Source organism: Choloepus didactylus, chromosome 18, assembly GCF_015220235.1.
Source record: "Choloepus didactylus isolate mChoDid1 chromosome 18, mChoDid1.pri, whole genome shotgun sequence".
NCBI classification, from domain to species: domain Eukaryota; kingdom Metazoa; phylum Chordata; class Mammalia; order Pilosa; family Megalonychidae; genus Choloepus; species Choloepus didactylus.
This window is the reverse complement of record NC_051324.1, coordinates 31,229,879-31,256,569: the sequence shown is the minus strand read 5'-3', so window position 1 is coordinate 31,256,569 and position 26,691 is coordinate 31,229,879. Positions and strand designations below refer to the sequence as shown.

General features: G+C 54.1%; 2 protein-coding genes across 2 annotated transcripts; one reads left to right on the top strand and one right to left on the bottom strand.

Moving 5' to 3' along the window:
* The first annotated feature begins 6,033 nt into the window (after window positions 1-6,033).
* On the top strand, window positions 6,034-13,943 carry GAS2L2 (growth arrest specific 2 like 2). Its single transcript, XM_037809648.1, has 6 exons — window positions 6,034-6,776; window positions 8,221-8,462; window positions 9,334-9,441; window positions 10,527-10,623; window positions 11,330-11,561; window positions 12,131-13,943. Exons 1-6 carry the CDS (start codon window positions 6,392-6,394, stop codon window positions 13,674-13,676), a joined length of 2,610 nt encoding a protein of 869 aa, XP_037665576.1. The 5' UTR covers window positions 6,034-6,391; the 3' UTR covers window positions 13,677-13,943.
* Window positions 13,944-14,560: 617 nt separating this feature from the next.
* RASL10B (RAS like family 10 member B) lies at window positions 14,561-25,138 on the bottom strand. The gene is made up of 4 exons (XM_037809649.1): window positions 24,929-25,138; window positions 21,837-22,199; window positions 17,544-17,668; window positions 14,561-17,041 (listed from the first exon to the last, which is right to left on the bottom strand). Exons 2-4 carry the CDS (start codon window positions 22,050-22,052, stop codon window positions 16,771-16,773), a joined length of 612 nt encoding a protein of 203 aa, XP_037665577.1. The 5' UTR covers window positions 22,053-22,199; window positions 24,929-25,138; the 3' UTR covers window positions 14,561-16,770.
* Between the last annotated feature and the right edge of the window lie 1,553 nt (window positions 25,139-26,691).

The window sequence follows — 26,691 nt, the reverse complement described above, 5'->3', positions numbered from 1 at the left end:
CTCCCCTGGTGATAAACCAATTAGAAAAAGGTGCCGGTTCCTCCTTCCAGGCTTGACCCCAGTCGCGGCTGGATTTCAGTGGTAACTGTCCCGCTTTGCCCAGTGGCTCTGTTCAGGGTCCAGACTCCACCACTCCAAGCAGCAGCCTCAGCAGGCACACAGGAAGTTTGGTGCTGACATGGAAACCAAGCCCCACATCTGCAGGCGAGGTGCCATGCACACGACACCACCACCTGCCCTGCTCTCTGTCTGAAGTGGGGAATTAGGTTTGCAAGAAAAGAAAGTGGAGGGAAGGCAGGGGAGACACAACTCTTGGGGTTTGCCCTGGAAGGGTCAAGAAAAATTTCTAATGATTTCTGCTTCTCCTCCTTAAAGAGGTTGGAGGCAGAGGAGGGAGGAATCAAAATTAGTGTTCAAGTCCACGTGCATTAAGCGCCAACTGCATGCACTCACTGTGCTCAACTCTTTTGATACATCGTGCCCCTCAGTCTCACAACCCTCTGAGGTAGGTAATGAAGTAGACAATAAAGGGGCCTGTGAATTTGATCTGAGGTTTTGAAATCTTTAAAGAAAAGTTGTGTCACCGAACATTCTGGTGGAGGGACATGCTGAGAGCCGTGTTTTAGGATGTTCCCTCTGACAGTACACAGGGAAACCCATTTAGGAGTCATCACAGTGGACCAGGCTGGAGAAGACAAAGGTCTGAACAGGGAAGCAGGTGGAGATGAGGAAGCGGATGTTGAGAATATTCAGGAAGGAGAGAGGAGAGGGCTCATAACTACATGGATGGGTAATTGGGGAAAGGCTGGACTGCCCCTCTGGGGTTGCCATGGTGATGGGTTAATTAGCCTAAGCTGGAGTCAAAACGCCCTGTCCTCTGACCCCACCCTTCCTCCAACCCTGCTCACCATGCTTATCCATTCTTCACAAGGCTGTGCTTCCCTCGTCCCCTAACCAGGGACTGGGATGTGAGGGGGTGCCCAGGCCCCATAGAACTTGTCTGGTCTCTAAGGTTTCAGTTGGATCACAAGGGGCAGGGCTAGAATTTTACCTGCCCATAGGCTCCGCCCAGGAATCACTGCCTTTTCTCGGGCCTCCAGAAGCACTCAAAACATGGGTGTCTTTGTGTCCTCTATTTTCCCCCTTGGGAAGGCACTAAATGGGTATAGAGGGTGGCTTTGGCCCCAGGTAAACTGTGTTAAAATCCCAGCTCTGCCACTTTCCTGTAATAGCATCTGACCTTCAGCATGTTACCTCTCTGACCCTCAGTCTCTTCTGTAAGTCAGAGGTAGTAACACAGAATTGGACTTTACGTGGCACATAGGAAGCACTCAAACACTGTGCTTATTTGTCTCTCATCCTGCTCCCTTTTCAGTCCTAATTCTATCCTTTCTCACCTCTTTCCTCTACTCCTACTTCAAGCACATTGCCTTAGCTTCAAGGAGCAGAAGGGAATGGTGCCAAGACAAGGGCTCAGGCGAGAGCTGGGTGTAGCTCCTGGGTGTTGTGTGTATGTTGTAAGTAAGATGTCATTACGTAGCACCTACCTAATAGTTCATTGGATTTTTTTTTTTTTTTTTGGGAATTCTCTTTATTGCTCAACTGAAATGAATGTTTGTCTTTGTATTATACCTAGCTATTAGAAGTCAATGAGATACTATTTATTTCAAAATTAAAGTATAATATAAAAGAAGTCTTTTTCCTTCAAAAATAGCAGGGTTGAAATTTACACCCTGCCATTCAGATGTGCAAAAATTGTAGCTATATTTTGATAATGATCTCATCTTGTTCTCTAGGTAGGAGTTCTGTGAATGGCAGAAACAAATGCTTGAGCTTGCCAATAAAAGATACCTCATTCTCCTCTAGTTTTAAATAGTCTCTTTTGGCTACAGATTCAGTCCATTCTGAGTTCACACTCATTTTCAGTGCTGCTTTCGCTTCTCAAGGAGACTCCCAAGGTGGTGTCTGAATGCAGGAGGCATACCTATGTCCCTGGAGCTAAAGGGCAGTGTCCCTTGTCCTCGGGGATGGCCTCTGGCTGAGGCCTGCTGTGGTCAGTGATCTGCAATGGGCGGGGTGGGGGCCGAGAATATGGTCCCCTCCTTTCCTAGCCTCTTCTTCCTCCTTAGCTGGCCAACCACTAGTTCCTGCCCACCCCCTACCCCCGCCACAGGACGTTCCTTGGATCCATGAAAATACCCTGAATTCTGGGGGCCACATGTCGTTCCCTCCACAGCTCCTAGGAATCTGGTGGTCCATTTCCAGCTTTCCCTCTATTGAGGCCTGTCCACACCTCAGGGTGACCCCACATTGATCTCAGACACCCCCACACTGCCCCTCTATTGCCACAAGTAACCCACAGGAAACACACATTCTTTGTTCGAAGTATGAGAGGACAGCTGATTTCAGTGTAGCCATTCTCCTTTGTCCCTGCCATCAGAGCAGCTAACTAGCCTGCATTTTGCACTTTCAGTTTTCCGTGCAGGAGTTTGACTTCGGTCCACCGAGTGCCCCTAACAACAGTGTCAAGATCTTCGAGTGGTCCCGTGGAGGAAGACCCTCTCTCTGCTGCTTCTCTTGATGGGGGTGGGAAGGGGGTGGGGAGATGGGAACACAAAACACAGCCACAACTTTCTCTAAGTAAATCTTCACCAATCCTCTCCTAATCTACAACAACCCAACTGATTCTTTATAAATTCTAAAGTGGTCTGATACTCCTAGATAAATTCTGCGGAGAGTCTTACTCCTTTCCTGGCTTGCTGTATCTTCTGTTTCTTGAAGCCTTGGCAGAAACTCCCATTTTTAGCTCTGCCATGATTGACTTAGACAATCACGTTTGCTCTGTGGTGCTGGGCTCACGTTCCCTAATTTCAAGGATGCTCCTCCTGATACCAGAACAAAACTGGGTTCTATTAGCCAGGAAGAGGGAGAAACGGCTCTTCCGTATTGCGGCAGCTGGCTTCCGAGCAGCCTCTGGTGTGAGCCTCGTCTCTGGGTACTGAGGCTCTTGTGCAGTCCCCTCCCACACTGCACAAGGCTGACCTGCGTAACCACTGGGATGGCACAGAAAGGACAGTGTGTGCTTTCCAAGGGTAGCTGATAAAGGACACGGTGGCTTCTGCCTTGCTGTCTGATCACTCGCTCGGCGGGGAAGCCCGCACCTATGAGGTCTGTATAGGGAGGAAGTGAGACCTGCCCACAGCCAGAACCAACTTGCCCACCATGTGAGCGAGCCGTCTTGAAAGACCCCAAGCCAGAACCACTCAGCTAAAGGCTCCTGAATTCCTGACCCACGGAAGCTGAGATACTACATGTTTACTACTGTTTTAAGCTGCTAAATTTTGTAGCAATTTACTCTGCAGCAATGGATAACTAATACAGGTATCGAGCCAACAGTGACTTTAAAAGGCACCTGCTATGTGGGAAAGCACTGCACATGCCTTTATTCCTTACAGCAGCTCTGTGGGGTAGATATGAAGACCTCTGGTTTACATTTAAGGAAATTCAAGCTCAGAAATGAGATGTGATTTACCAAAAGTCTCAGCTCCTAAGGGGCAAAGTCAAATTTAAATCAAGATTTGTCTTACCTTGTCTGTCTCCAAAGCACACACTCTCTCTGCTGTGCTGCCAGCCAGTGGTCCAGAGTGCCAGCCAGCTCCAGGTTTCTCCTATAGTAACCCAGGTGTATATTTTTTTTATTGCAAAGCAGTTTTCATTATTTTCTTTCAATTATTTTCTAAAGGCATGTATTAGTCTCCTAGGGCTGCTGTAAAAAAAGTACCACAAATTAGGTAGCTTAAAATAACAGAAATTTATGCTGTTATGGTTTGGGAGACTAGAAGTCCGAAATCAAGGCATTGGCACATCCCTGCTCCTTCTAAAGCTCCTAGGGAAGAAAGCTTCCTTGCTTCTTCCAGTTTCTGGTGGTTACTGGCAATCCCTGGTGTTCCTTGGCTTGTGGCAGTGACACTCCAACCTCTGCCTTTGTCATCACATGGTTTTGTCCCCGTGTGTCCCTGTGTTCAAAAGTCCCTCTTTGTCTAAGGACACCAGTTATCGGACTAGGGTCCATCCTAACCCAGCCTGACCTCATCTCAACTTGGTGACACCTGCAAAGACCCTATTTTCAAATGAGGTCACATTCACAGGTTCCTGGGGTTAGGACTTGAACATGTCTTTTGTGGGGACACAATTCAACCAGCAACAGGCATCAAGACTGTGGTTATTGTACCCATTTTTTGGATGAGGAAACAAGAAAACGTAGGTCAGGAAGGTTAAGGATTGTGTCTGCTGGAGCCAGATTCTCTGGGACGGGTTCCTCTCCCAGCTCTGTGTCCCTGCCCCAACTCGGCTGGGAGAAGGAACACATTGCTCGATGCCCTTCCCCAACCTGCCCCTGTGCCAACTTCCCAGCACTAAAGCCACCTTCCCAACTGGGACCCTGGGTGGAGGATCAGGAAAGGCTTCAGAAAGCATGTTCAGTCCCCTGGACCCTGCAGGTGTGTGTGTGTGTGTGTGTGTGTGTGTGTGTGTGTGTGTGACAGAGAGGGGGTGGGGGGAGACAGAGAGTAGGGCTCTTAGTTGTCAGCAACAGAAAACAATCCTGGCTAAACTAAGCAGAAAAGGGATTTTCTGAGAGGAGATTAGGCAACCCCCGGAATTGCCAAGGAGGCTGAAGAACTAGACTCCCCCAAAACACAAGATCAAAGTGACCTGGGCAGCCAGGACTATAGCTAAAATCCTACCACAGAATAATACATTGAATCCCTGACTCCTGCCTGCAGTCCTGGGAATGGGTGTGGACGTCACTGCAGCTGTCCTCAGCATGGATCCTTCACTGCTTCCGGGTATCCCTGCCCCAGGAAGGGGGGCCTCATAGGTTGAACCAGGTCACATGCTCATGACTCAGGCGACAGGGCTTGGAGCCTGTTGAGCTTCCAAAGGGGGAACCAGGTGGGAAACTTCCCAAGCAAATATGAGGTCACAGAAGCTGCACCATAAAATAAATAAATGCCCTTTATAGATTATAGGCAGGAAGACAGAAGAGCACTTGACCTTTTTTCACTCTACTTTTTTCTTCCAAATTCATCTTGAGGCAACTGACAGAAAACCAACTCAAATTAACTAAAGAATAAAAGGGTGGGTGTATCCTTTCTCTGTCACTGCTCTGTGTCTTCCTATTAATTAAGATGTTCTCTGACCTAGAAAATGTGTGAACATTCAATTTTCCATTTCTTACGCAAAACCCAGCTCAGATTCTATTCATTTCATTAAATCTTCTAAATGCATCTTCCTCCAACTCCCCTTCAAAATTTACTGGATGCCTATCTCAGTTCTCTTCCACTTAGCATTTATAGTTCCATTCTTCTCCTGTCCATATTTGTTGAATGAATGTACTGCTGTGTCCATGGGAGGGACGTACTATAATGACAGCCCATCTAGAAGAATCTCAAGGTTCAGGTGGGGGATGGAACAGATTCTCCAAAGAAAGCAGGGATCACAGAGCATGGAATGGGCTGCTAGGAGAATGACTGAGGGCTGGGACCCGCCCAGTTCTGCATGTGTGTCCTGACGATCTGCTACTTTCACATGCATTATTCCTTTATTCCCATCTCACTATACCCCAGTGAGACAGATATTATTATTCCCACTTCATAGTGGGGAAACTAAGGCACAGAGACATTAGGTTGTATATGAAGGTCACGTGGGGATTTAAGAAAGAGGCCCAAGACTTAGCTCACGTCACTGGACTCTATTGCTGCGCTCCTTTTTCTGCATCCTGCAATGCTCACTAGACACCAAAGGGCCCTGCAACCCCTGCCCCTGCTTTTCTCCCCCATTCCCCAGAAGCCCCCACCCTGGTCAACCCAGTGAGAGAAGCCAGCTCCAGCTTCCCATCCCTGCTCCATCTCTTGCAGGGCGGGCTGTGCAGGCCAGTCCTTGCCTGCTGGAAGGAGTTAACAAGGAGTGTTTGTAGCAGCCGCTGTTGCCTAGGAGAAGAGAAGAAAGCAAAGCGGAGAGCCAGACGGCCAGGCCAGGCTCAACAGCCGGTGGGGGGTGGGAGGCAGCCAGCTTGACCCACCCAGCCCTGGGGAAGAGGGGAGTGTCCTCACCTCCATCGACCAGGAGGTGGGGAACTCTGAGGGGACTGGGCAGCCGGAGGGGGAGGTCACTGTAGGGCTATCATGTAGGGAAAGTTCTGGCAGGGACTGAAGAATGTAGGGGAGTGGGGGCTGGGCCTGGCCCAGCGGCTGAAGTTAGCAGCAAGAGCAGAGCCGGAAGCCCTGGGTTCCCGGAGGGTAGGAGGGGAACCCCTGAGTCAGGCAGGCCGGGACCAAGACCCAGCAGGTGGCAAGAGTGAAGACTCCTCCCCGCCTGCTGCGTCTGAGCCATGCCCCAGCCCAGGGGCCACGGGAGGAGTCCTGAGAGCCGGGGGCTTCCAGTGCGCAGCATCCGACCATTTAAGTCCAGCGAGCAGTACCTGGAGGCCATGAAGGAGGACCTGGCCGAGTGGCTGCGGGATCTTTATGGGCTGGACATCGATGCAGTCAACTTCCTGCAGGTGCTGGAGACAGGCCTGGTGCTGTGCCGACATGCCAACACTGTCACCGAGGCCGCCCAGCCCTTCCTGGCGGAGGCTCCCACCTGGGCCCAGAGGCTTCCCATGCCCCGGATCGGGGTTCCCTGCAACGGGACTGCCCAGCCTGGCACCTTCCAGGCCCGGGACAACATCTCCAACTTCATCCAGTGGTGTCGCACGCAGATGGGCATCCCAGGTAAACACCCCGGGCCCTGTCCTTACAGGGGCCCCTCTCTGAAGCCCAGGCTACGTCTGGGGGTCAGAAGCCTGGGTTTTCCTTCCAGATCTGCCCTGGGCCAGTTCCTCTCTTTTTGTGTCTCAGTTTCCCCCAACTTATAGTCAATCCTCAATAAATAAATGTGCTGATTGATTGATTAATACATTTAACAAACACACATTGATCACTGTGCTGGGTACCAAGGATACAGAGGGATGAGATCCAGTGCCCAAGGAGGGCACGGTCCAGGAAGAGAGAGGGAGAGGAGTTTAGAGACAGCATTACAGCCCAGGGGATACGTGCTCCAAGTAATGGCCTGTGTGCTCGGGAGCCAGAGGAGGAGGCAGCTGCCTGTGGAAGTAGGGGCTGAGGAAGGCCTCAGAGATGAGGGAGATTTGGGGGAATAGAAGTTTAGGGGGAAGGGAATTCTAGGCAGGGGGACTTCAGGGGAAAAGGCACAGCAAAGGCCTGTGTTTTGATGGCTGGGAGAAGATGGAGGTTCAGTTTAGGGCACTGGGCTGGGCTGGGGTGGATGGAGGACAGGGGAGGAGGCAGGTGGGGACATTAGGGAGAGGCCCAGTCGTGCTGGGGCTTGTAGGGGTCAGGGGAGTGATGTGTCAGGATCCCTCAGCTCCTTGGCTTTGGACCCAGCTAGAGGTTGCACCATCCTCCAGGCCAAGGGTGATGGGAGAGAGGCAGGGGGAGGGGACAGGCCTGGGCTACTGGCAGAGCAGTGAGGAGCAGGTTTGGAGGGTTAGTGTTTTATTGAGGGCTTACCATGCACCAAGCACTGTCTACAAATGCTTAACGACCATTAGTTTATCCGATCCTCACAACAACCCCATGAAACAGACTCATCCCCATTCTACAGAAAAGGAAACTGAGGCTCAGAGACCTGCCCAAGGTCACAGAGCTGGTAGGTGAGAGAGTAGGATTCCAGAGCCCAAACTCAACCCTTCCTGGTTTTATGATGGTGGGGGGTTGAGTTTGGGATGCCTGGTGGATACTGGAGGTGAGAGCCATGGGCAGAAAGCGAATCAACTGCTCTCTGCTCCTGGACCCAACCTGGCAGGCTGAGTGGAGAGAGGGGCAAGATGGAGTTAACCTTGTCTAGCCATGGGCCCACAGCCAGGATCGAGTTCCTTTGCTTTGCCTGTGTCACCTCTTCCCACCCATAACCCGTTCTGTTAGATGGGCCACCTGGTCTGCATCCGGTGCTGGGACAGTGCAGCCCAGACCCCTCCTAGGGCAAAGCTGCCCACCCCCATGCCCAGCCCCCCACCTACTTCCCCAGGATGGCCTCAGTCCCTAGGACGGCAGAGTCACCTGTGCCCATAGGTAGCATCTCCGACCCAGACCCTGGGAGGTCGGCAGGGACTCATGTTGCCTCCCCCCCCCATCTCCCCTGCCTCCTCCCCCCAAGAGGTGCTGATGTTTGAGACTGAGGACTTGGTGCTGCGCAAAAACGTGAAGAACGTGGTGCTGTGTTTGCTGGAGCTGGGCCGCCGGGCCTGGCGCTTCGGCGTTGCAGCACCCACCCTGGTGCAGCTGGAGGAGGAGATCGATGAGGAGCTGCGACAGGAGCTGGCTCTGCCCCCACCCGACCCGCCGCTGCCCGCGACCCCCACTCGTCGGCCCTGCCACTTCCACAACCTGGACCAGATGGTGAGGGATTTGGGGCATGCCCTCAAGGCCCCACCCCACCCTTTTTCACACCTGCTCTCCTCTCCCCCATCCGCCACCAGCCCCCGCTGAGCCACCCCCTTCTTGGGTTCCAGTCCCAGCCCTGACACTAATGCACTGTGTGGCTTTGAGTAAATCATGTTCAGCTCTGAGCCTCCCCATCACATGTATTAGTAGCTGTGCCACTCACTACATTTTTATTATAAATCCAGCACTCTACAAATCACTCATTTAATCCATACCATAACCACCTTGTAAAATGGTTTTCAAGAACAGACTGTGCCTTTGTTCAAGCCTTAGATCCACTGCTTCATAGCTGTGTAACTTTGGGCAAGTTATTTAACCTCTCTGTGCCTCTGTTCCCTTTTCTGTAAAGTGGGGATGGCAGTAGTACCTACCTTCTAGGACTCCTGTGAGTTTTAAATGAGCCAATTCATAAGAAATGCTTAGAGCAGTGTCTGGCACAGAAGGAGCACTCCATAAGAATTAGTTCTTATTTACTGTTTAGTAACTAAGGTGATTAACCCCATTTTTACCGCTGAGGAAACTGGAGTTCAAGGAGGTCTCTTAACTTGCCCAAGTCATACGATGCAGTAGAGGGAGGATTTCCAGCCCCATCTGTCAGATTCTACAGCCCACCTTCTTAACCATTACACGCCACTGCCTCCTTCAGCCGTTCCACGAGGGTCTCCTCGGGACATTAAAAGCCTTCTCTCCCTCCCCCTTATGGTGCCTGGCTCTGGCCTCGGCAGAATCCTGGGGGTGGCTCTGGCTGGCAGGCAGGCCGCCCCGCTTTGTGCTTGCCCCCCATGGGTGGACTCAGGGGGGCTGAGCCACCTGCTGCTGCCCACAGGTGCAGAGCCTCGTGAGCCGCTGCACGTGCCCAGTTCAGTTCTCCGTGGTCAGGGTGTCTGAAGGCAAGTACCGCGTGGGGGACTCCAACACCCTCATCTTCATCCGGGTAAGTCCTGGGCTGGCAGGTGGAGGGGCCCCAGGGTCAACAGAATAGTCTCCTTCCACTGCACTTTGCCTGGGCCCGGGGCAAGGACAGGACGTCACCACTTACCCCAAGTTATTGGCCCTCAGGATCTCTTTCTCTCTCTGGAGAATTCCAGGAGATTCCTGGGAAAGTTAGCAAGCCTATCTCCTCCTCCCATCAGGACAGCCAGAATCTCCTTTCCCGTGCCCCATCTGTCTCCACCTTAGCATAATCTAGAAGGTGACCCCAGGCAGAAGTGGGGTATGGAGAAGGGGTCTCCCACTTTTCTAGAGCAAGGGGCCTGGGAGCCCCAAGTCTGTGTTCAGTGCATGGCCCCAGCCTCACGGGTGCCAATGTCCCCCCCTGATGTGCCTGGCTTGGTACATTCTGCCAAGCGAATAGCAGTAGAGGTTCAAAGTGTGTCCCTTCCCCTGCCCCTACCTGGCCGAGCCCGGCCAGAGACCCGGTCTGCACCCAGAGCGTGGCCAGCTTTTGGCAGGGTGGCTGAGGGGGGTATGGCCAAGCCCTTTCCTGGGTCACAGGCTACACCTGGGGGCAGAGCCAGCTCCTTGGAGCCTCACCCAGACCCTGAGGCAATAGCCCTATGAAGTAGGTAGAGGCAAGGACTGTGACCCCATTTTCCAACTGAAGATACTGAAGCCTAGAGAGATGAGTGACCTGCACCAGACTGTCAGGGGGGCTAGCACCCTCGTGTTCTTTCACACACACCAGCAAAGGCAAAGCCATTTCTGATACAAGCCTGTGCAGGTGCATACCCTTTACAAGGAAGGGAGCGTTCCAGGGCCTGGTTACACAATGCCTGTGAGATCCCTTGTCCAGTTATGGGGCAACTTTCTGTTTGTCGTCGCCTCCTCTGCCCTTGACAACGTGTTGGCAATGCCTGTCATGGAGGAGTTGCAAACGCTGTGTGTCCGCAGACAGCACGTGGGCAGGTCACAGGATGGGGGCCTCTCTGAGTGGACACTGGGAGCCTGCAAAGTAGCCCAGGAGGAGGGGGAGCCCTCCACTCTGCATCACCCTCACCCTTGCCCCTCTCTCCCTCGCAGATCCTCCGGAACCACGTGATGGTGCGTGTGGGTGGCGGCTGGGACACGCTCGGTCATTATCTGGACAAGCATGACCCCTGCAGGTGCACGTCCCTATGTGAGTCTCCCGAGATTCCCCTCCCTGTGCAGGTCGTTGGAGAAGCATAGCTCTGGGTCTGGAGGCTGGAAGCGGGAAGTGGGGGTGGGGGTGGTAAGTTTGACCTTCAAGCTCCAAGAAGGAAGCTCTCCTCCAGTAAGAAACTGGTGAAACTTCTCCCTAGGAGAGGTTGCTCCCAAACTGAAGGAAATGTGGGAAATGGGGGCAAGAGGTGTGTGGGAGACGGAGGAAGGAAAGTGCTATAGAAGACACTGGTATGCGGCCTTCTCCCAGCCTTAGTAGCGAAGTTGGGCAGTAGTGGTGTAGTAGCAATTATAGACACAGGGTGCCGCCAAACACATGCAGAATCAGCATTTGGTCAGGCTGCCTCTCTGTGGAGTTAAGGTCTGGCTCTGGGATCCCCTGTGGAGGCCACCTAGCTATGGCTTGGAGGCTTTAATCTCTCTCAGCACTTCCGGCCACCCCAAATAAGCATATGCTCTAAGTGAACATCATAATCTTGCAATACAAAAGCAACTTGAAAGCCAGCCCCGCAACTGGGGCCTCCAACCAGATGACGTCCCCTAAGCCCCCCTGTAAGGAGGTCCCACTGTCTCCACTATGGGATGCAGGGCATGGGACAGCTGGAGAAAGGGAGAATGGGCTACGTCAGCAGGATATTAAACCCCCCCTCCCCTCCTCTCTCTCTGGGGGGCTGTGTTGGTAGCGCACAAGCCAAGCAGCTTCCAGAAGCCCCCAGTCCGACCAGCACAGCATGAAGTGAGGGTACAGGATGGGCCAAGGATGACCATCAGCCGCTCCCAGAGCCCGCTGCCCCCTGTGGACTGGAAGACATACACCTCTTCAGGCCGAAAGCTGAGGCCCCACGCCTCCACCACCCCCCGCGACAAACAGGGAGCAGGGGTGGAGGTGCTCAGAGAGACGGCACCACTCCCGAGGTACAGGGAAGGGACAGGGCAGGGCCCCTCTCTCCTTTGGAGTCCACGTGCTCAGAGGCCACCCCACCCCAGGATAAAGGGGAGTAGGTCTCACGGCAGGGTCCCTTACTCCGCACCCCAGCAAGACCTCAGAAAGGCATCCAGTCCCTGTGGGATCATCTGGTTACTTCACGCCCCCTTCCATTTCACAGGTGGGAAGGCTGAGGTCCAGAGGGGAACAGGCCCCACCAAGGTCATTCTGCCCTTTCATGGTAGAGCAGAACTAAGAGGGATGGACAAGACCACCCCCACTCCTCAAGACTAGGGGCTTCTGGTTGTGGGATCTGCAGTCACCCGGACCCGGACCAGCCTTCCTTCCATCTGCAGCATACAAGGGAGAACAGACTTAAACAGTGACAGGACAGAAGGGAGTCTCCTGGGCAGCCACGGAGGGAAAGGGAGCATCTCCTTCATTAAACCGCAGTCTAGGAGGCTCCATTGGAGTTCTGGCTGGGAAAGGAAGGGGACAGGACTGGGTGACCCTGGTGGCCTTGAGTCTCCTTTTCTGGCTCTACGCTTCTCCCTTCCAGGTGCCAGGAGAGGTTGCTTACCCCAAGTTGGAGGCAGCTGATGGCTGGGAATAGCCCACCCAGCCCTCAATCCTCATCTACCCATAGGGGCCAAGACCCCCAGTGCACATCCTCAGGGAAGAGGGAGGACAGAATCCCCCCTCAATCCTCCAGGGGAAGGACTCCCACTTCATGGGTCTCTGAGGAGACGGACAGCTGGGGAACCCACGCCAGGGCTTCCACCCCCCAGAGACTGCAAGGCCCTGAGGCTGCTGCCAAAGGGACCCCAACAAGAGGACCATCTCCCTTGCCTCATTCCGCTAGCCCAGCCAAGCCTCTGGGCCTCAGGAAGCTACCCCAGGATGAGGCCAAGGGTGCTTCTCCCCAGCTCAGGGATCCACCATCTGTCCGTTCTCCATCTCCTGCTAAAGGACCTACCAAGATCCCCATCCAACTGCCCTCTTCCTGCCCCCCTACTCCAGGAATTTTTCCAAGTACTGCAAGTGGAGGTCCCACGACAGAATTGGGGAGAGGCTCAGACCCATTAAGGGCCAATTTTGGGGACAGATATCCAGCTAGATCCAGACATGGGGACTGCACTGCAGAGGGGGAGCAGGAGGGTCAGAAGCTGGACATGCAGGTTACAGCCCAGGCTTCAGAGCCCCGGAGACCGGGCCTACAGGAGCCGGAGGGGAGGTGCACTCCCCTGCCCCTGGGCAGGACCAAGGAGCAAGCCGTCTACCACAGACTTGAAGAGGAGATTCTGGCCAACATGAAGCTGCTAGAGGTGGGGGTTGCCCGTCCCCAGGGCACAGTGTCTGGGGCCATCCCTCGAAGTGGTGTCTACGTCCCCAGTCTGGGTGGGCAGTGGCCCAAGCCTGGAGGTCCTTATGACAAAGTCATTGAAGAACTGACACAGGGTCCCCCACCCCTCCTTAAGGTGGACCTGGAAGCCTGGGGAGCAGGCTGTGCAGGGTTCCCTAAGATGGCTGTTACCTCAGGCCCAGGAAGCCCAAAAGAGAAGCTGGTAGCTAAAGAGAGTGTGCCAAGGACCGAGGCAAGCCTGAGTGCCAAGGACCCTAGGTTGAGGAAGGTCCCACCTCAAGGAGGGCAGGACTGCTCAGCCTCCACTGTGTCTGCCAGCCTGGAGGCTCCCATGTCTTCATCTTTGAACCTCAATTCTGACAAAGTCAAGGCAAGTCTGGGCAAGGGAAAGCGATTACTCCGGAAGCCCCAGAGGGTCCCATCCATCTACAAGCTGAAGTTGAGGCCCAGGATCCGGCCCCGGAGGGATCACAGGCCCGAGAAGCAGCCTTCACGCATCCCCAAGCCGCTGGCCTACCTTCCCCTGGGTCCAGCCAGGGCACCCCCCAGGGACAAGCTGGCGTGGGCAGTGCTGGGCAGCACAGGAGGAGAGGCATTCCCAGTGGATGGGGAGAAGGAGGAGGGAAAGGAGAAGAAAGAGCCAGCCACCCCATTGGAGAGCAGCCTCCAGCCTTCTGAGGGCCTGGAGCCTCAGCAGCTTGATCAAGCCCCACTTCCACCTGAGGAGGAGTCCTGGGTCTGAGGAGGGGTCTTCTCATTCCTGAGCCTGGGGGTGTGGGCAAGAGTGGGGGATGCAGAGGATGCCCACGTTTCCACGGGATTCCCAGCTGCGGGACTGAAGGGACGGTGGCCCCTCACCTCAAACAGGATCTTGGCCAGGAGGGGACTGGAAGATAAACATAGACTTGATTTGTTCAGTTGAGCAAAGGGTCTGAATTCAAGCCCCAACTTCTTGCGTCCCTCCCTTTAGGACTGCGGTGGCACAGAAAGGTGGAGCTTCAAGCGGTATCACACTGGAGGGGCGGGGGCAGGGGGAGGCAGCTGGGGGTGGAGAGCGGCTTCCTCTCTCCTGCTCAACCAACCTCGCCTGCCAGCTCATCTTTCCTGGAAGCGGCTGCTGCTTCAGAACCATGGACAGGGACAAGGACCTCCACCAACTCACAAGCTCCACAGCTCACTCCTGCCAAGGACATCAAAGCTCTGCTCTCTGACACGGGGACTGAGACCACACAGCATCCAGAGGGATAGTTTAGGGTGTTCCTCACACATTTACACCCGTGAAGTCATGACCCAGAGTCCCTAAGTCTCAGCTGTGAGCAGAAAGTACTCGGGGAGACAGCAGAAGCTGGGACTGAGTCTGGTTATGGAAGGTGCCCAGAGAGAGTGGCGGGGGGAGAGGGTATGCTTCCCCCAAACTGGATGCTTTTAATTAATTAGGGGACCCAGGGGTAGGTGGAGAGGAGATGACGTCTTTGAGCCCAAACTCGTCCCCTTAGTTCTCCTGGTTGACCTGGATTTTGGGACTCAGGGCCACGTCATCACCCTCACCCTCTTTCCTCAACAGACAGGCCCTGTAGGGGCTCCCTCCCTCTTCTCCCACCGTGAGGAATGGAGCCGACACGTTGGTACAGAAACAAGGGAAAACGCTCCCTGATTTTTAATCTGACTTCCGATAACAGTGCGATGGGCATCACACATGCTTCCAGACCCTGTGGTGGGAAACCCTGGGGGAGGGATGGGGGGGAAGGACAGAGACTCAGAATGGGGATGGAGAGACCTGAAATCAAAGACCTGAAGCGGAGAGGGTGCAGGGAGTCAGGTGATACATTCCAAAGGCTCCCGCAGGGGTCGGCCAGAGAGGCCTGCCCCCACCCACCTCAGGTGCCTCAGAGCCGGGGGTGACAGGGCAGGTGAGATGCTCCCAGCCCTCACCCCACCTCCCTGGTGAACCAGGGGACAGGGATGCAGAGGACGAAAGGGGGCAGGCCCTCTTCCTTACCCTCCCAGCCACTCCAAGGTGTGGGGAAGGGGAGCCACCTCCTCTGCTTCAGAGGGAGGCTCAGAGAGGGCAGGTCACTTGCCCAAAGTCATGCAGCACAGCACGGACTAGAACCCAGGAACACAGGACCGCCCAGTGTGAGGGCATTCGCCGTGGGGCTGCGCTACCCTCGATGGGTAGGGGGAGCGGGAAGCAGCTGGGAAAGCAGAAGAGAGAATTGTAGATTCCCTCCCTGGATATTGATAAATTCCCCGTGCTCCACCCCCTCCCCCAGACTCCTCTCATCACCACTCTGGGATACCTGATAGCCTGGTCTATGCACTGCAGCCAAGTGGAGGCTGAGATGTTCTATCTGCCCCTCTAACAAGAGACTGCTCTCCTCCCACCAGATCAGAGCCAAGGAGTCAGCCTGAAGGAGAACTTCTCTTGGCTAGGGGCAGGGGACACGGCACTTTGCCCTCCCTCCAAGTCCCTCAGGCCACTCCTAGATCTTCATCATTATTATTGTTATTTCTAAATCGGTACAAAACTGACAGTGATCAGCTCCGGTGACAAGAGGTAGAAACCCGGCCAGGCAGCCGGCAAAAATGGGGTGGAGTGAGTCAAGGCATAGGGCCAACTAGTGTTGTGACAAGGGGGTCAGATCCCAGACAGGAGGGCAGGCCTGAGGGGCTCCATCCATGGGTGGGGATGTGGGCATATCTCCCCAAAGCACAGGCATCCTCATGATTCTTTTCCTTGCTCTGCTTCTCCCAAGATTAATCAGGACACTCTGAAATTGGAGGCAGGCAGGGTCTGGGGCAACCACACCCGGATAAAATGGAGAGACAGAATCTTAACTGGCACAACCCGACAGCCCCCCACCCTGGGACACTACCCTGCCCACCACCAGACCCCAAAATCAGACATCCTTCAATCTGGCAGACCACCCAAAGCAGGAGGGAACAGAGGACTGGAACCTTGCCTCATGGGCGTTCCCTCTCTACACTCTGTAAAGAAAAAAAAGTTTTAACTCAGGAAGTGATCTGGCTTTGGGAGCAGGGAGGGGATGAGGGGCACCCGGCAGGGACGGACCATCGAGTTAAGGCTGGAAGGTAGGTTGTTGTGTCTCTGGGGGCTGCTGGGTGGGGAGGTCTCCCTGGAAGGGGGAAAGCTCGGCCCCCTCCCCCTGACTGCTCTGGGACCTCAACCCTCCCACCCCTTGATTGTGGTCCCTGGGCCACCCGCGTCTCTCTGCCCTGTACCGGTGGTGCTGACGGTCAGATGGCCTGGCGTCACAAAGAACCTGCCAGGATCTGCAACAAGGGGATGGACGAAATGAGAGCCCTGTGAGCGGAGCTGGGGCCGGGGCGGAGGGTGGACAAGACAACTAAGGACCAACAGACACTTGGGAAGACAGACCAAAGGAAGACGAGGGGGAAGACAGACACACTCTCTGGAGAAGACGGGTGGGGGCCCGACCAAGGCAGCACCTCCCCAACTCCACCACCATTTCACACGCTCACGCCCAATCCCAAAGGGCTGTGGCGCCCCTGGGCGCCCCTCCTGCGCACTAACTACACCACTGAAGGCGGCCGTCCCAGGAAGACAAATGGGGGGCAAGGGGGAGGACTGAGCAGTTATGGGGAGGCTCCCTCTCACCCTCTACCTCGGACGGGGAGGTGCGTGCCTGCGGGGGTGTTTCAGGCCCAGACCAAGAGAGTTCTGCTCCCATCCCGCCCCGCCAAGCCCCGCACTCCCGCGGGGAAGCCGCCCCCGTTCGGCGCTGCCCGGGGCTGTGTCTGCGCCTGGCCGCAGCTCGCGGGGGCCCCTCGGGGCGGGAGGGGCGGACGCGGCGTCACATGACGGCGCAGCGGTTGCGGCGCAGCGCGCCCTGGAAGCGCAGGGCGGCGTGCACGTGTTTGCAGCGGGCGCAGCCGACGCTCTTGAGCAGCTCGCTGAAAAGCAGCAGGATGTGCCAGTTGTACTTGGCGGAGCACTCCACGTAGCCGCACTTCCAGGTCTTGCGCACCAGGTGCGACACGTTCCAGCGCGGGATGACGCGGCCGCGCTGCAGGTCCCGCTTGTTGCCCACGATGATGATGGGCGTCTCCGAGGTGCCAATCACCCTGCAGGTCGGGGAGGGAATCTCAGAACTCCTCCAGTCTCACAACCACCAGACTCCAAGGAGGGCGAGCTTGCTGGGCTGATAGTAAGGCTACCACATGCTCTGTTCCAGGCGCAGCGCTAAGCACCGTGAAGTGCGTCATAGTCTTTAATCGGCACAACTGAACCAAAAGATGGGTACTGTTGTTATCCTCACTTCACAGATGAGGAAACTGAGGCTCAGAGGTTAACTGGCCTAAAGTCACACAGCTGAGTGGCCCTGGCAGTCTTGTTCCATAGCCCCTGCTCTTAAAACACTGCACTAGCCTCCCCCCATGGTCAGAGTCCCAAAGGAATTAACAGAAATGGGGACAGCAAAATGTCTTGAGTGTATGTTTGAGTGTATGTGTGGGAACCAGAAGGTGCATATATTTCACCCATGTTCCCCCACTGCCCCTTTCCCTGGGGGCTGGCTAGCATTGGGGCATCCACAGAGGTGCAATGGACTGTATCCCAGCCCCTCACCTCGTCTCCAGGATCTGCTGGCGGATGGTCTTGACGTACTCAAAGCTGTCAAAGCAGCAGATGTCGTAGACCAGGATGTAGGCGTGGACGCTCCGGAGTCCCCTGCAGCAGGCATCTGCCCACTCCTGCAACACCCCCGGCCAGCGCCAGGGTCAGAGCACCCATGTGAGCTCCCCTCACCCCCACCCACTTCCAGCCACAAACTGTTAGTGCTCTCACCTACCATTGTACCCCCAGCACCCACCCATTCCCCAAGAGGGCAGGCCCAGGGCAGAATGGAAGAGCTCAGTCCTGCAACTTCCCCACCCCCCAAGCCAGGACAAGGCAGATCACACTGTCTGATCTCCAAGGCCACTGCCCTGTCCTGTGCACACCTGCAGCTGAGATCTGCCTTGTCCCATTTTGTCCCATTGTCCACCCATCCATTTCTCCAGTCCTTTGTTCAACAAGTACATTTATTAAGTGCCTCTAAGAGCCTAGCCCTGAGCTAGGTGTTGGACCTGCTGAAATGTTCTCTATCTCCCAAGCTCAGCTTACATGCCATCTTCTCCAAGAAGCCTTCCTAAATTCTCACCCTTCCTGAAAGCAACTCCTTCATCTTCTGAGTTCTAAGAGCCCTTTGATTACACCTTAATTAGAGCTGTTTCTCTCTACAGTTTCCCAGGTCTTCTGTGAGCTCCTGGGAAGGCCAGGACCAGTCCATCATTTTTATAGGTCGCTTCCTCCCCACTTGGCGTCTAGCACTGTGCTGGCTCCTAACAGCTGCTCCTTAATTGAATTCGAGGGTCCGCGCACTACCTAGGCGGGTGAGCTCTCCATGCTCCTGAATGCCACGATAACCAGGCTGGGATCAAAGCTCCTGCCTCTAGAAGCTGCATTGCTACCTGATGTCCTGTGTTCTGCTTAGCCTGCATGCTCCACTCTGCCTCGGAGGTTGAGGAGAAGATCCAAGAGAAAAAGACTAAGACTGGCTGCATAATGAGTACAGATATAGAGCAGAGCCCTGGGGCAGCACCAGGGGGATGGAACTTCCTGAATGCTTGTGGCAACTTCTCAAGGAGGGACTGCAGCTGACCACACTAAAGAGAGGGTTCCTTAAGAGATTACTGGCTAATTAACCTACCAGCAAATGCAATTGCAAGAGCAACTTCAGACAGGGCGTCCCTGAAGTTGGGAGAGACAGAGTTTTCTCTCCCAAGAGCCAAGGAGAAAGGCTGGAAGGAGGTGGGGGGATGTCTCCTGTCCCAGCTTAAGAGATGAGTTTGGGCAGGGCTCAGGCATGAAGTAGAACTGGTTCTCCACCTCAAAGAAGGAATAAAAGGGAAAAAAGTTTGGTGGCAGTGCTGGATAAAGTCTGACTCCAAAAACACACTTCCCAACTCGGAGGCTTAGAAGATGCTGCAGTGGCTTTCCCCAGGGAGATGATGTGGCATGTTTTCTTTGTGCTGAGGTTTTAATTTTCAGTTCTGGGGGAGGATACTAAGGGCAAATCTAAAACCATAGGAAACCACTAACTGGCTTCTCAGGCTAGAGAAGGCTGCATTTTACTGGAAACAGTGACCTCCTGGAGCCTGGGACCTGCATTTGTGTGTGGTTCCTCCCCCTTCCCATACAAAGAGTGGAGATTAGTGGGAAGTGGGAGGAATGGGGAAATAGGCATAGAGAGGCTTTCACCCTCTTCAAGCTGTCTGCCAGGGAGAGGGAGCAGCTGCCAGCCTACGAGGGTGACAGTTCCACCTCTCCCCCAATATGCCGCCTCCTCAAGGGTCCTTAAGGCTGCCTCCCACCCACTCTTCTCTGGAAGCTCCTATAAGGGAGAGAAGGAAGACTCTAGGTTGGCTGGGATGTCCCTTTACCCCTTGATTGAAATATGGGAGGCAAGAAAGCTCAGCTTTCTAGCTTGCTGTCTGCAGGGTTCCAAGTTGTAAAAGACCATCTTGGTGCTGTATCAAGACAGAAAAGGAGCAATGAAAACCAAGTCCAGTTCCAGGAACATAAGGGAAGAGGCAAGCTCAGTCACTTGGGTCTCAACCATGTAGTCATGACTGCTTTGATTGGTTACACTTGCTGCCTAGCCTAAGGCTTCCTTCTCTGATAGAGGGCTGGGGAAGGAGTAACTGAGGCTCAGACCCCAGAAATGCCACTTTCCTGGGTGGCATCTCATCAGGCATCAGGGAAGTGTGTCATTTTTATTTTATTTTCAGATAGTGGCCATCAGGATTCTCGGGTTTTATAACTGATCTTTGGGGCTTCCAGAGTCCCTCTCAGTATTTCTCTGCTCAAAATCCTTTATCTGTGCTCCAGGAATGAAGTCATGGACATCTGGAGAGTCCAAAAACTCAGGGTCAATCAAGAAGAAAAAAAGACCGACAATCCAGTAGAAAAATGGGCAAAGATGATATTAATGGTTCTTAGAAAAAGAAACGCAGAGGCCACTAAGCATACAAAAGATGCTCAACCACTCATAATCAGAGATGCAAATAAAAACGACACTGAGAATATAATCTATCAGATTGGTAAAAACCCAAAAGTTCTACAGCTCCCTCTGTTGGCGAGGCTGTAGGGGAAACAGGCCCTCACATGGACTGCTCTCATGAGCTCCAAATATGCAACTTCCATGAGGGAACCTGGCAACACCTTCCAAAATCCAGTTGCATTTACCCTTTGACCCACTAGTGGTACTTCCAGGAATCTACCCTATATACCGACCTATGTACAAAACGACTTACACACAAGGTTATTCATTGTGGCACTGTTTGAAATGGCAAAAGATTGGAAACAACCACTTGTCCAACAAGAGGAGACTCAATAGTACATCTCTTCAATGGAATTCAAAGGAATGAGGAAGATCTCCAGATACTGACATGGAAAGATCTCCAAGTTATAATGTCAACTAAAAAGGTAAAGGGCAGAACAGCATATATTTGTTATGTAAGAAGTGGAATAAAAATACATTTTGCTATCTGGGTAAAGAAGCACTGGAAGCACAAAGAAGATGGCTAATTACAAAGAGTGTGGCAGGGGTGGGACCAAGATTTCACTGGGTGAAACTTTTCATGTGGTTTGTCCAAAATTAAAATTAAATTAAATTAAAAATAAATATATGACTAAATGTGAAAAAACAAAATACACTGTGCAGGCTTGGAGCAAAATTTGAGTGTCCACACTCAGGCTACCATCAAAGTCTCCTTTAGAGAAGAACTAGAAGGCCTGGTCCCAGCTCATTGCTCTGACTGGCTCAGTCTCACTGCTTCTGGGGCAGAAGGCATGGATCAGGTTTTTGTCCTTGGTGCTGACTCTTGGTGCCTGGGATGGATGGGACAAGCATCTCTGGCAGGGTGGGCCAAGGCCCTCCTGCTGGTTTAGCTGAGACAGAACAGAGAGATTGCTGCATCTGTGCATTTAAACTGGCCAAGGCCTGGCCCCTGCCTTCCAGGTCTCCACCGCTGTGCCCATCCCCAATAAATCTTGGCACACTCTGATCAACAGCTTCCTTCAGCGAGCAAATATATCTCAGAGCTCAGCTTCTCCCTACACCCCCCACCTCCACTCAAGCCAGAGGTAGAGAGAAGAAAGGAACACTCTAAGCACCTGAACTGAAACCCTGAAGGAAGGGCGCTCGGCAGGCAGGTCCTGATGTCAGCTGGCAGGGCATCCCCTAAGAGAAGAGGCCCCTGGCCAAGAGACCTGACTGAGAGAACACAACTTTCCCAGCTCCCACCTTTGCTTCTGCTCTCTCTTCCACAGACAGTGCAGAAGGAGCATCCCAGACCATGCTAGGCAGAGCCTAGATTAGTAACAGGTATCTCATGGACCCTGCCCTTCTCTCCACCACCCCTTTGCTGCCTAAATCCTACACAGTGGAGACATCACTTCCTTTCAGAGCCTTCTGTAGCTCCCACCCCAACACATCTGGGTGGGTTAGATGTCCCTGCATCTCCTCCACACGGCCCTTATCACACTATATAATAATTATATAATATTTGAATGTTTGTCTTTTTCCACCAGTCTGAGAATTCCTTAAGGGCAAGTTCCGTTTATTTTGTTCCCCATTATATCCTGGCGTCTGCCATAGGGCCTGGCATACATTAAACGTTCATCAAATATTTGTTGAACAAACCAGCAAACTAATGAATGAATTCCTGGTATGGCTTTAAGCAGAGGGGTTCAGAGTACAGCTTGGAGTTCTCAAAGCCAGAGGTTGGGGACTTGGCTAAAGGGCCAGAGCCCCGAGAGGGTTGAAGTGCAGCCTACCTCTCTGCCCCCCCCGCCCCCGCCCCCAGCCCCTCCTACCTGCAGCGTGTTGACAGGGAAGGCGCTGATGGGCGGGAAGTCGAGGATCTGGAGGTCGTGCACGTGGCCGTTCATGACGACAGCAGGCAGGTAGAGGCGGCGGGCGGTGGTGGGCACGCAGACCTCGCTGAACTCGTTGTACAAGAACTGGCGCACGATGGCACTCTTGCCCACGCCTCGCGCCCCCAGCACGGCCACCCGGTAGGTGGAGACCATGCCTCCCGTGCCACTCCGCCGCCTCGTCCTCGCCGCTGCCTGGGGCTCCCCCGGGCTGCATATTCCAGGGGCTGGGGGCTCAGCCACCGTCAGGACCAACCATTGCTGCCCCTGCCTGTCCTGGGCACTCTGTGGCCTCCACCTGGGCTGTGGGGAGAAGAGGTGAGCTTAGTGAGCCAGCCTGTCCCTGGACATATCCTGCCCTTGCCCACCTCTAGGACTCTGTCGAAGCTGCTACTGCCACATGGAATGCCTTCCTCTCCTAGAACCGTCTCCGCCAATTCAAAACCTCTCCGTTCTTCCTTCCCCAGTTTTTCCTGCCATCTCACCCGTGGGACTTGATCTTTCATGGATTGTATTATGGCCTGATTTTTGACCAGGTCTGACTCTCCACTGCAGAGTGGCAAGTGCACCAGATTTGGGTTCAAATCCCAGCTTTCCCATCCAGCCGGGGAAAAGACATCAGACTCCTCTGAGTCTCAATTTCTTCATCCTGAAAGGTGAAACTAGTCAATTGCATTTCAGTGGAGGCTCTACTGGCATTTTGTGGGGGAGAGAATTCTTTATTGTGCAGAGCTGTCAGCCCATTGCGGGACATCCCTGGCTCCCAGGAAGTAATTAACCTGCAGCAGCTTCCAGTTACCAACTGAGAACCACTGGCCTAGATGACCGCTTTGGCTCTGGAGCTCAACACTAGGTTAGCATGCCCACTTGGTTATCCTATTCAATACAATACCCCTGAGCCATGGGTGTTGTTATTTCCACTTACAAGAGGAGGCTCGCAGGAAGTAAGAAATGTGCCCTGAATCTCACAGCTGGGAATGGCAGCTACTCTTTTCTACAATGGCACAGTACAGTCAATTTTTAAGTCTAGATTCCAGCTTGTGTCTGATGCAAGGGCTGGGTTTGATTCTCTGGTGTCTCTGACCTCCGCTGGAGCCTGCGTAGGGCCTGGCACATAGCAGGTGCCCAGGAAAGGACTGCTGGAGATTCAGCACTGGTATGGACTCAATAGCTCCCTGCTTGCAAAGTTTCAATCACTTTACAGCCTGGGTGTAAATCCCAGTTCTGATGTTTCCTTGCTGTGGGGAAACTCACCTAATCAGTCTGAGCCTTGCTCTGCACATGTGTAAAATGGGGTCAATAGCCCCTACTTCTGAGATCATCCAAGTAAATCTAGCCAGTATCTTCTCCTTCTGTTGGGATGTGTCCAGGGAGGCTGGTATATGCCCAAGACCCCTTGACTAGGGACCATTCCCAGGAGTGTGGCACCAGTGTCTGCTAAATGGGTCCAGGGCAGGTGGGTTTGCTGGATTCCAACAGAGCCCATGCTTTTCAGCATGGATGCCTGTTTTCTCTGTGGATGCGTGTTCTTTCCACATATGTGTAATTCCCAGCTGAATGTCCCCCAGTCTGTTTTGTTTCTGAGGACCCAATCCCTGGGTATGTGTACAGCAGGATTTGGAGGGAAACCAACCAGGTTTGACTCAGCTCTGCCACTCACCCAAAGCGTGACCTTGGGCAAGAAATTGCATAGGTCGTGCATGTAAAGCCCAGTGCCTGGTACAGAGTAAGTGTTCAACAAATAGTGGCTATTGTTATGTAGGGTTTTCCCCAATCTCAGTGGGACCACTTAGCAATCCTGGGAGGAGTCACTGCCCATTGTCGCATGGGCTCCCATATATGCAGAGAGTGTGTGTATAATTCTTCTCCCCATTTTATTGAAGGTAAAAACCAAAGACTCTGGAAAGTGAAGACCACAAAGCCATTTAAATAGTCAACCAAGACTAGGACTCCGATCTCTTTCCTGTCCAATGCACTGTCCTTTCCCCAACAGGTGTTTATACACCTACATGGGTTCCCATCTGGGGGAAGCACCAGTCCCTCCTCTCTACACACAGCTCCAGACCCTCGTGCCCCGCAGACATCCCCTGGCATGGCCTGCTTGGCAGCGAGCCTGAGTGTTAACTACATAACCAACACAGGCAGATGGGGAGGGGGGAGTCCTAGGGGAGGTGAGAGGGCAACCAAGCAAAGTCCCTGGCCTCTCTCTGGGTGTGGCAACTTAGAGGTTTCTAGGATGCACCCTACCTGCAGATTCTCCTGGACACCACACTTCCTGCTTTGAAACCAGCCCTTTCTGGGAAGCAGCAGGGAAATAAAAGCAGGGCACAGCACTGGAGTCAGGGACCCGGGTGCATGAAAGGCCACTGGGCTGGGGCCAGTCTCCTGTCACTCCTAAGCATGGCCCTGTCTCCGCCTCAGAAGTGACTGGCGTCCCCTCCATCTTCCCAGCCAGGGGTCCTGGCCTCTAAGAGTATATTAATAATCCAACCCCCCTGGTAGGGGGGGAGTTAAAGAGGGGCTGTCCCGAGAGGGCCTATCCCCAAAGCTCTCCTTCCCCAAGGCCTGTGCGCTGCAGTGAGTCTGCAGACAGCACCAGGCAAGAGACTGGGGACACACACAGGGGCCAAAGCGTGGTTCCTGTCCCTTCCCCTCAGACTGGACCCCTGGGTCCCTGCCTCGGACTGAGGGTCCGGGCTTTGCTGGGTCAGCCCGCTGTTTGTCCCCACGATCGTGTGGACGTGGGTGGGGGGACGTCGGAGGATGCTGGGCTGCCATGACCTGATTGGCAGGAGTTTGGGGGATGCGGGAGCCCAGCCCGCTCTCCGCCTCCAGCACCTTGCAGGCACCCCTCACCCCCCCAGCTCTCACGTGGCCGCCCCGCGCCGCTTCCGCGTCAGCCCGCCGGCCCCCCTCCTCCCTCCTCGCCCTGGCCTCCCCCTTGCCCCCGCCGCAGTGACCCCTACCTCCCCGCGCTCCGCCCGACCCGCCGCGGTCCCTGCCCCGCGCGCTCCCCCCCTCCCGCCGCTTACCCGGGGCCGTCTTAGCTGCCCCCCAGCCCTGGCCGGCCGGCGGGGCCGCGCTCCCCCCGGGCTCCGGCGCTGCCCCCCGGCTCCCCGGCCCGGGGGGAGAGAAGTGGGGGCGCCCCCGGCTGCCCAGTCGGGGCGGGCGCGGGGGGCAGGTGCGGGCCGCCGAGGGGGTAGGAACCTCCAGCCCCTGCTCTCCCTCCGGAGCGCGCCGCCCGCTCGCGCTGGAAGGAGGGAGGAGGAGGGAGGGGGGAGGACCGCGGTGGGGGGGCCCGGCTGGCATTCCGCTGGGTCCCTGAGCCTGACACATTCGCTTGGACAGCCTTTGACGAATTTCTTTTAAATCCTCAGCTTCAACCTTCACCCTCCTCCTGACTCCGCGATATTTTTAGCTCGAACCTGGAAGGGTGGGCGAAAGGAACACGAGAGGCCCTGAAGCCTTTTGCTTCACTCGTACTCCTGCCCTCACCCCAACCCCCCACCCCAGTTCCCTCCCTCCCTGTGTACCCTGAACTGTGTGCTAGAGATGACCCTGGGCTGGTTCTCCTCCAGCGCCCTGTAGGTCTGAGCAACGGGTGGCCACTCTCAACGCAGCAGTGGGAGAAAGGCAGACCAGGCTAGCCCAAAGCTCCTCTTCTGCCACTGAATGCCTTCCATTCCCCTAAAGCCGCTGCTTGCCTTTCCTCTCCAGACTGGGAGATACCAGCATTTGCCAAGATTGAGGACAAAGTTGTCCATTTATTTATTCTAAAAGTCTCATCAATGTCATTTAATCAATAACTAACATTTATTGAGCATGTACTGTGTGCCAGGCAACTTGCTTTGCCTGCATTCTCTAGCTTAATCCTCACAGTTCTGATGCAAATTGCTGCCCCCATTTTACAGATGAGATAGCAGAGGCTGAGAGGCTGAGTAATTTGTCTTAAATGCAAAATCAGAATACAAAGCTTGAGAGTCACTAGCTGGGCAGCCACGGATGAACTTGGGATGGTGCTCATAGGCTGATGAGGAGACCAAAGACAAGCAACACTAATATGTGCTATGTTAAAGTCAAGGTTCTAGGGGAGGATAGGGGGAGTTGACCAACTAGTTGGAAAGATCAGGCAAGGCTTTAGAGGAAGCAACTTTCAGGTGGAACCTGAAGAAGTAGATTTTGGGTAGTTGGGAGGAGTGGGGAAGTTGAGAGAGAAGAGAGCTTGTACACAAGAAAAATTGGGAGTGATTACAGTGACTTTAGGGTGAGAGGTGAGTTCAGGAACCAGGCAGGAGCCCAGGAGGCTGGAAGCGTGGTGAGAGAAGAGACTGAGAGTTTAGTTCAGGAGAGGTCATATAGCACCTTGACTGCCATGAGGAGTGTGGATCTAACCTGGTGGTGGATGGGGAGCCATTAAAGAGTTTCGAAGTAGGCAGCAACCTGCTCAGATTTGCATTTTGAGGGGGAAGCTCTGAGACTCTCCAAGTGTCTTTACCTCTGGGATCCAGCAACCTCCACTATTACTTGTGAGTTTTTATTACTTGTGGATACACCCTCCCAGAACCTAGCTGTCTCCCTCCCTTTGGGGTCTGCATTTTGGGCACCTTTCCAATTGCTCCCCCTTCCCCTCCTGTCTAGACAGAACAGCAGGGTGGTTATGAGCCTGGGCTTCAGAACTGGACAAACCTGAATTGAATTCTCAGCCCTACCACCTGCCATGTGATTGAAGGCAAGTGACTTGAACACTGAACCTCTACTGCTTTATTTGCGAAATGGAGATGTGATTAGCTGCCCC